Source organism: Arachis stenosperma, chromosome 1 (assembly GCF_014773155.1).
Source record: "Arachis stenosperma cultivar V10309 chromosome 1, arast.V10309.gnm1.PFL2, whole genome shotgun sequence".
Lineage (NCBI taxonomy): Eukaryota > Viridiplantae > Streptophyta > Magnoliopsida > Fabales > Fabaceae > Arachis > Arachis stenosperma.
Window position 1 is genome coordinate 119,576,368 of NC_080377.1, and position 10,094 is coordinate 119,586,461.

General features: G+C 37.3%; 1 protein-coding gene across 1 annotated transcript; it reads right to left on the bottom strand.

Annotated features, from left to right (window-relative positions):
• Nucleotides 1-3,572: 3,572 nt before the first annotated feature.
• On the bottom strand, nt 3,573-5,128 carry LOC130932631 (uncharacterized). The gene is made up of 3 exons (XM_057861992.1): nt 4,986-5,128; nt 4,527-4,659; nt 3,573-4,421 (listed from the first exon to the last, which is right to left on the bottom strand). Exons 1-3 carry the CDS (start codon nt 5,126-5,128, stop codon nt 3,573-3,575), a joined length of 1,125 nt encoding a protein of 374 aa, XP_057717975.1.
• Nucleotides 5,129-10,094: the final 4,966 nt, after the last annotated feature.

Genomic DNA, 10,094 nt, shown 5'->3' on the forward strand with positions numbered 1-10,094 from the left:
CTGACTAGAATTCAGACTTGGATTTATGGACAACAGATAGTCATTGATCATCCGGTGGAATTGGGATCAGCAAACTTAACCTCAAAATTAGAAATATACTTTTTTTTTTTCAGGTGATATTAGATTGGATAGAATTTGAAAAAAGATATACTGGATACCACCATGTTTAAAGAAACTCTCCACATGTGGGTCCTTACCTGTTGAGATGAAGTGTAATTGGGGCACAGTTACCTAAACTGACTAGAACTCAGACTTAGATTTATGGGCAGTAGACAGTTATTGATCAGCAGGTGGCATTGGGATCAGCAAACCTAACCTCAAAATTAGAATTATACTTTTTTTTTTCAAGTGATATTAGATTGGATAGAACCTAAAAGAAGACATACTAGATACCACTGTGTTTAAAGAAACTCTCCACACGTGGACCCTTACCTGTTGAGATGAAGAGTAATTGGGGCAGTCACCCAAACTGACCAGAATTCAGATTTAGATTTATGGACAACACACAGACATTGATTAGCAGGTAGAATTGGGATCAGCAAACTTAACCTCAAAATTAGAATTATACTTTTTTTTTCAGGTGATATTGGATTGGATAGAATCTAAAAGAAGACATACTGGATACCACTGTGCTTCAAGAAACTTTTCACACGTGGGTCCTTACCTATTGAGACGAGGGCATAGTCACCCAAACTGACTAGAATTCAGACTTAGATTTATTGACAGAAGACAGTCATTAATCAGCAGGTGGAATTGGAATCAACAAACCTAACCTCAAAATTAGAATTATACTTTTTTTTCCAGGTGATATTAGATTGAATAGAACCTGAAAAAGACATACCAGATACCACTGTGCTTAAAGAAACTCTCCATACGTGGGCTCTTACCTGTTGAAATGAAGTGTAATTGGGACACAATAACCCAAATTGACCAGAACTCAGACTTAGATTTATGGATAGCAAATGGTCATTGATCAGCAGGTGAAATTAGGATCAGAGAATAATTCAGAATATGATCAAAATAAACAATAACTTTTTTATAAACAAAGTAATCGTATCAGAGTTCAAAATAAATAATAACTTTTTATTTTTGTCATTTGATTAGATCTATAGACTTCATACATATCAGGTTTAGAATAAATAATAACTTTTTATGAATAAATTAACCATATTAGAGTTAAGAATAAATAATAATTTTTTATTTTTATCCTTCAATTGGATCTATAAACTTTTATCAGGTTCAGAATAAACAATAGTTGTTTTATAAATGAAGTAACATACCAGAATTTAGAATAATTAATGAATTTTTATTTTTGTCCTTTTATTGGATCTATAGACTTTCGAATTCAGAGTACATATCAGTATCAGGTTCAGAATAAACAATAACTTTTTATAATCAAAGTTCAGAATAAATAATGCCTTTTTATTTTTGTCCTTTGATTAGATCTATAGACTTCTAAGTTTAGAGTATGTATTAGGTTCAGAATAAACAATAACTTTTTTTCGAAGTAAAGAGAGCTCAACACAACAAGTTGGAGCATTAAATTAAACAATAACCAGCAAACAACAGCTGACAACTCAAAGTTTATATCAATCCCTAGCCATCTTCGGCATTGTCATCAACAACCAAATGGTTCACCACCAAACCATTCATCAGAAAAATTAAAGGACCTGTTCATAATTTTCACCACACTTGAGGCTTGATTTTTGAAGATTCGGGCATTCCTTTCAAGCCAAATTGTCCAAATAATAGCAAAGAATCCAATGAACCACCACTTCCTCTCATCCTTTCTTGCTGAAATATTTGTCCAACTTTCAAAGTGTTGCTTTAGTGAACCTGGCATTGTCCACAATCTCCCAAGAGCGAAAAGTCAAGCACACCACACCTGCCAAGTGATCTCACAATCAATAAACAAATAAAAAGCAGACTCTACAGACTTACAATATAACACACACAAATTATCATTCTGATCAATAACACCTAATCTACACAGTCTATCCTTAGTATTGACCCTGCCAACCAAGAAAATAGCTCAATTCTTAGTGATACGAAGCCTCTTTAAATAGCACTAGTGAAACTATAGATTGTGATTTTTTCTAGAAGAACTTCTGCTTGCAACTCCTGCACAAAGGAGCTAGAAGAAAAATACTTAATCTATCAAATTTTCAGACCATTCTATCCTCTCTCTCATTTGTTAGTTTAGCTGATTGTAAACTCTCATGAAGTTGGTTTACTAGCTCTAACTCCCATTGGAATAACTCTCTTCTCCATTGGAAACTCCAAATCCACTGTAACCCATCCAAAAATCTACAATCCCCTCTTACAGATCCTTTAAGGTTTGAGACAAAAAAAAGTCTTGGAAACACATCTTTCAATGCTTTACTAGGTAACCAGCTATCCTCCCAGAAGCAGATTGTTTTGCCATTCCCTACCTCCATTGATAAGCCTCCGATAATCTTCGCTCTCACATGTGGCTCACTGATTTGTAACTAACAGATATTCTTCTAGGGACCCCCTCTAGTAGGTATAGGCTAACCACTCAGCATCTCAGAAGGATTCATGTTATTACATGAGCAAACAAATTTCTTCCATAAGGGGCAGTCCTCCTTCAAAAATCTCCACCACTACTTAAAGAGTAAAGCTGTATTCTGATTTACTGCATCACCAACTCCCAAGCCATCTGCCTCTTTTGGAGCCATCACTAGTTGCCATTTCACTAGAGGCACCCCGTTTCTCCCATCCTCTTTACTCCACAAGAATCTTTATAGGGAGATCAACTTTTCTGCCACTGTCTTTGACATCTTGTACAAAATGAGGTAGTAAATAGGCAGACTATTAAGAACAAACTTAATAAGAACTAGCTTACCCGCCTTATTGAGCATCTTTGCTTTCCACAGACTAAGTTTTTCTTCCACCTTGTCAATCATAGATTTTCATGTCTTCACAAGCCTCGAATTTGCTCCCAGAGAAATGCCCAGGTATCTGACTGGCAATGATGCCTCCTTACAACCCAACAAATGACACATCCTCCGTGTCCATCGCCGGTCACAATTAATTGGAATAAAGCTGGACTTCTCAAAATTAATACTCAACCCAGACATCATCTCAAAGCATCACAACAACTGTTTTTAGTTCCTGATAGTCTCCTCCTGAGTAGGACAGAACAGGATAGTATCATCCGCAGACTGCAAGTGTGACAGCTCAATGTGATCCTACCCAACCAAAAGCGGAAAGATACGTCCATTCCTCACCGCCTCCCCAATCATTCTATGAAGAACATCAATGACTAACACAAACAGAAAGGGAGATAGTGGGTCCCCTTGTCGTAAACCCCTTTCCATTTTGAAGGGCTTAGGGGGGTCCCATTGATAAGAACCGACATAGATGCAGAGCACATACACTCCTTGATCAAGTCACTCCATCTAAGGCCAAATCTCATCTTGTGCAGCACAATATCGACAAAATTTCACTTAACCCTATCATAAGTCTTTTGAAAATCCAGTTTAATAATCGCTGAGCTCTTTTTTCTCGACTTCAGCCACTGCACAGTTTCACAAGCGATGAGGGCCCTTTCATGGATTTTCCTGCCCTGCACAAAAGCACTCTGAGTCTCCCCTACTAAATCTGGCATAAGTAACCTTCCTCATCCTCCAAACCAATACCTTAGATATCATCTTGTACACACAACCCACCATACTAATCGGCCGAAAATCTTTTATTTCTTTGGCTCCAACGAACTTCGGTGCTAACGCCACCCAAGTGACGTTCGAGTCCCTAGGTAACATAGCTGACTGGAAAAAATCCATCACTGCTTCAGTGAACTCCCTTCCAACTTCTGCCCAACATTTTTTAATAAAATTCATATTATACCCATCGTTGCCTAGTGCCTTCGTTGACTCACAATCCCACACTGCTTCATTTATTTCTTCAAAATATGGCATCAACTCTAACTCTGCTGCCTCTTCCTCACTTAACTGCTCTACCAGCCCATCCCTAAACCCTATATTAGGCGACGTCTCCTGATGGTACAAGTCCTTATAGAAATCTAGTATTGCAACCTTGATCCTGACTTGATTCCTTACTAACCTTCCATTAATCATTAAGGCATCAATCTGATTGTTCCTCCTTCGAGTTGAAGCTAAATTGTGAAAATATCGAGTGTTCTTGTCCATCTCCTTTGCATGCCTGGATCGTGACATCTGCTTCCAATGTAGCTCCTTTCTAACATACCAATGCTTATAGGAGCTCACAAGCGCCTTTATTCTTGCTTCCATGGTCCCATCATACATTTTGTTTCTCTCCATGTCATCTACTTTCTTTATCTCTTCCTCAAACTGTGTAGTCCTTATATGCATGTTTCCAAAATTTTCCCTATGCCTTCTGTCTAGCGAAACTGTCAAAGCCTTCAACTTGTCCATGAACTGTACATCACCTAAGCCCCTTCATTCATCCTTCACCATCCTCAAGAAATTCTCGTGAGTAAACCATAAATTCATACTTTAAAAAGGTCTCAAACCCCCTCTCACCCTTGTGGCATCCACAAACAGTGGACAATGGTCTGACATCCTTCTAGGCCTTCCTCTCAGCCTTGTTTTAGGAAATTCTTCTAACCACTCCAAGCTAACTAGAACCCTGTCAATGCGACTGCATGACTGGCCCCTGAACCATGTGAACGTACGATCAGTTAGTATTAGGTCCATTAATTCCATATCTTGAATCCACAATTTAAACTCTGATGCAGACACCGTCAAAGTAGTTGCTCTTTTTCACTCTTTCACTTGAGTAACCTCATTAAAGTCCCCATATAACAAAACAGTACTTGACATAACTCAGATAAAAAGCTCAATTTTTCCCACACAACAAGCTTTTCTTCCCTTGCATATCCCTCATATACTAGACAGAAAGCACAACAAAAATTATTTTTTAACAGCACCTCGTCCACACATAAGCATCTAACTCATTTATAATAGTTGTTCATCTTAAACATTGTTTCATCCCACATCAATAGCAAGCCACCTGACACATCTTCCGCCCCTACAAACTCCCATCTAACTGCATCATTTCCCCAAAGTTGTACTACATCAAAATTGGTCAAATTCGCCTTCTTTGTCTCTTTCAAACCTAGCATGTTCAGTTTAAATTTTCTCCTAAATTTCTTTATCATACTCAATTTTCCAACCCCTACCAACCCCCTAACATTCCAAGAGCTACAAATCATTGTACCACATTTATACACACATTTTTCAATTTTTTGGACTTCTTCTAGCCTTCTCCTTTTGCTTAGCTCGTTTTTTCTTCTATGCTATCGCCTCATTCTGTGCTTGAAGTATCGCCATAATGTCGCCTTCCTCATCGTACTGCATTGCTCCAGATTCCACTGTGAGCTCCCAAGCCTCTCTATTTTCTTGCATTTCCTTTTCGCATTTATTTTCTGACCTATCAGTTTCAGCTTCACTTCCACCATCACCACTAGCTTTCCCCAAATCCTCAGAACCAGCGTTAGCATTACCAAGCTCTAGCACTTCCATGGTTCCTTGTAGCTCAACTTCACCTGGACTTCGTTTGCCTTACCCTTCGATGAGCACATGTTTCCTTGGCAACCATGTTTGCAGCTTGCGTCTTCACCTTCCTTACTCAGCCTCATTCCATACTCGATTGCATCACAACACTGTTCTTCCTCATGCCTTGTAACAATGTCACCATTACAACCAAGCTTTGGATCAGGTCCCCCTCCAGCCTAGCCCATCACCTAACCTCCACTTACCCGCAGCATACTCGCCACATGCATGCTGCCAGAGTTGTTTCCCCATCCCTCTTCATCATTCAGATCATAGCCCCCCTCAACACTCTCGAATCCCCTATCCGAAACAGAGCTTGTCTTATCCAGCGACGCAGGTCTCCCCGAAGCACCCACTACAGACTTCGTCAACTGAACCGCCTCATGGCTCGCCCTCCCTCCATCACCGTCCGCCATTGTGGGAGCCTTCAATCTATAACCAACCAAGTCATAAGGAACTAGATGTTTTCTTGCCGTACAGCTCCCGCGGCAAGGCCAAACCCTCCCCGCGACGGTAGCATCTTCGCGGCCGTGAATATGGAAACGATCCTCGAAGCAGGGAACCCCACCCGCACAGCCCTTAGGTCGATCCGTATACCTCAGTAGCTCCATTGTGTTACTAACCCGCTCCACCCTCGATCCAGAATGAGAAGTAGCGTGTGGGCCTTTGTGTTGCAAGCCCAACCACACTTCCTTAGTCTTTGGTAACAAAAAAGGCTCCAACGCTAATGAGATTGTTATTGGGCTTCTTGGCACCCAAACCACTCCTAACTTTACTGGTAATATCATCTTCTGCGACCATACAATTTTTAACATAGTCCGAAGATAGCGTCCTTTCCGAATTAGCCTCCGCCCTATCAGCTGGGGATCTCGCAATCATCCTTTTTCTCCTTGGAATTAAATTCCTTAATCTTTGCTCTTGCCATTTTAGATTCCAAAAAATCGTTAGTCCACTCATTCAAGTCTTTAGAACAAATTACAACTCTACCTTTCTGCTATACTTCCTCCCTCGCCGCTGGGGCCAACAACTCCGGCTCTGCATCCCCTCCCAGTCGCTGCATGTGACTTCGACAACCACTACCGTCACTGAAATTGTCCTCGGTTCCGTAATCAGCTCCCATGATGAGACCACGATTTTCGTCGAGAACATCCTTCACCACATGACCCGCTAAGCCAGGCACCTCGCTTCCCACCTCTGTAACAAACACATCGAATCCCTTCGATCCTATCGACATGCGGACCCGTTCCTGGATGACCTCAAACCTATTCATATCAATCAGCACACGTCCAGCACGAAACAATATTGATGATTTTGTAACATCATCACAGATCACCACCTCACCCCACTGGCCACTAATCTTACGGAACGTATCTTCCGACCAAACCTGTAGCGGAACTCCGAAGCACGCAAGCCACACTATTCTCCTGCCACATCGCACATGCTCATCCCATCAACATAAGCTATAAAAGAAACGCAAGAGGCTATCCATATCAGAGGCCAGTGCCGCTTCTGCACTACGAACGCTATCAAAGATCAGCAAGGCTTTATATGGCCCCATGTCACAGACGTTGACTACGTGAGGCCAATTCGTACGAGCTGTGTCGTTCAACAGATGAAAATCGATAGCTTTTGTTGTACTCCCAATAATACTCCTCTGTAGCCAAGGCAAGTTATCCTGCGCCACTGAGACTTCTACTTCCTTTGTCCCACCGTCTCCGTGAGTACCCTTCGCATTGTCCATAGAAAACTTTCCTTCCAAGTTATCCCTGGTCTGATCAGTATTTCTCCTACAATCACCCACCTCTTCATCTGCACGCCTCTGTTGTTCTAATAACCCCATTCTGAACAAGACCTTTCCCACAATTAGCCACCCCAGCACCCGTATTGCTCCTCGGACCTCCGACAACCATCGCATTCTTCCCCGTAGAATTATCCCTCTTGTACTTAGCCTCCTCCACAAAGATCTCATTCCCTCTTAATCGCATGTGATTCATATCTGAAATTGTCTTCAAAGCCCCTCCTTTCGTCATATACCTTATGAACGCAAATAGATAAACAAATCCATTTCTTATCTTCATTGAAAGGTATATGTCATTGATTCTTCCCGTCCAAGAGAACAACTCAAATAATTCTTGTTTCAAGATATCCCCCGATAATTTGTCCACAAAAACAGTAAAAGATTCCTGTTCCAAACGGAGAAACTCTTCTCGATTCCAAACCCTTGGATCCTTACTCGGTTGCTATAACTGCCTAGACCTATCCCGCCCGGTGTTTTCCCACCCCCTCTTTCTCTCTCTCCTTCGCTCTCAGTCTCATTCCCTTGCCCTCATATTTTAATGAAAAGCCAAATTGTTGGGTAGAACACGTATTGGTCTCTTTTTCCACTTCTCAAAAATGTAGTTGCCACTTACCACAATATCTTCTCTTTTTCTTCATTTATCTACAATAACTTTTTATAAACAAAGTAATCGCATTAGAATTCAGAATAAACAATAATTTGTTTGTCTTTGTCCTTTAATTAGATTTATAGACTTCTATCATGTTCAAAATAAATAATAGTTATTTTATAAATAAAGTAACGTATTGGAGTTTAGAATAATCAATAAATTTTTATAAATTTGACCCCTGAAAGTTTAGAGTATATATCAGTATCAAGTTTAGAATAAACAATTACTTTTTATAAACAAAATAACCGTACCAGAGTTCAGAATAAACAATAGCTCTTTATTTTTGTCCTTTGCTTACATATATAGACTTCTAAGTTTAGTATTAGGTTTAGATTCAGAATAAACAATAACTTTTTATAAACAAAGTAACCGTATCAGAGTTATTTTTATTTTTGTCTTTTGATTGGATCTATTGACTTTTATGGCACATGATTCTACGGTCCTACAATATTTGGACCATTAAATGGTCAAGTAACAAAACATTTTTTTAATTTTTTTAATAATTGTTAAATAGTCTTTATTTAATATTTATTTTTAACTACAACTTAATCTTTTATATATTATTTAATTATTAAATCTATCTACCATCTATTTTATAAATTATTATTTTATTATTCATCTATTATAACCTATGCCTGCTCACTCTTTTTCCTCTCCAACCCTGTTTTCTCTCCCACAATTAGTCTCTTTCCGTCCTCCATCTGCTATACTCTTTCACCATGTCCGCCGTCCGATAGAACCAATCCGATTGCGTGTAACTAAAAATTGACAATTTGTCACTAGTCCACTATCAACACCACCATGACTACTTAAAAACAAAAAAGGAAGAAAAACGGTGAGTTAAAGCCTGAATGCGTTCACCTCTCCACTCCATGTATTTTAGAAGATGTTAGAGTAAACCTTATTTGCTATTATAAAGAAGTTTAGAACTAAATTGATATTTTATATTGTTTTTGTTTATCAATATAAATAATGAATTGTTTTAGTATTGCGTCTTTTTTCTTGAAATGTTATACTTATGCAAAAATAATGTATCCAATTTGTATATATAAAATTTTGTTCATTAGTTATGGCAGTTTTTCTCTTAAAAGGATATAGATATTATTTAAAGTATACTTTTTAATATATTAAATCTGTTCAATTAGCTACGATTAAATAATAGTAAAAGTTACATATTTTTAAAACAAAAATAAAAAAATTTCATGTTACCTATGGCAAGAAGACACTTAAATAATGCTTGTTTGCTCTTCAATTCTTTCTTGGATCATCGTTCACTCATTGTGAACTCTCATAGTCGTTATTGCGTTTTTTCTTTCTCAATTGTTTGTCTTCACATTTCGTACTTCGCCATTTTTTTTCCCTATTTTTACTCCAATTTTTTTTAAGAAATTCCTTTTTTTTTACTTTGATAAAGTGTGGGTACTTTAACAGTTGCACAAAATAAAATACAAAGAAAAACAAATTAAATAAAATTAAAAATTAGACTTATTTTAGTCTTATATAACCTTAACATGAGAATTAAAATCTCATTAGAATTGAAATCAATGATATTTTTTTATATCAAAACATGAAATAGAATTCTAATTCCGTAGAAAATTTTATTCCAACGGTTAACCAATGTAAAACATATTACTCTGAAAAATGATTTTTCGAGTATTCATTTTTTTTCTTTCAACAAGAAAAATTAATATTAGTTTGTCGTGTAATATTATATATAAAATAAATAAAATACTAGTTAAAAGATGTGTATTTATTTGTTATGACTTATCAACCGGTAATAAATAAAAAAAAAGTAAAATACCATTCAAAAAATATTTTTGTTAATATAATATATAATTTATTAATATAATGATGATATAAAATATGTAAAATATTTTTGTTATGACTTATCCTAATACTGTTAATAGTTGTTTTATAAATAAAAATATCTGAGTTTAGAATAATCAGTAAATTTTTATTTTTGTCCTTTAATTGAATTTATAGATTTTTGAGTTTAGAATATGTATCAGTATTAGGTTCAGAATAAACAATAACTTTTTTATAAATAAAGTAACGTATGAGAATTCAGAATAAACAATAATTATTTTTA

What these genes read in the sequence shown, in the direction of transcription:
- LOC130932631 (XM_057861992.1), bottom strand. Translation starts at nt 5,128, where the DNA reads ATGCTAGGTTTGAAAGAGACAAAGAAGGCGAATTTGACCAATTTTGAT. An exon ending in TTGATGTGGGATGAAACAAT is followed by an intron (nt 4,660 to 4,985) that starts GTTTAAGATGAA and finishes CACATGGTTCAG; the next exon opens with GGGCCAGTCATGCAGTCGCA. An exon ending in TGTTTGTGGATGCCACAAGG is followed by an intron (nt 4,422 to 4,526) that starts GTGAGAGGGGGT and finishes GGTGATGTACAG; the next exon opens with TTCATGGACAAGTTGAAGGC.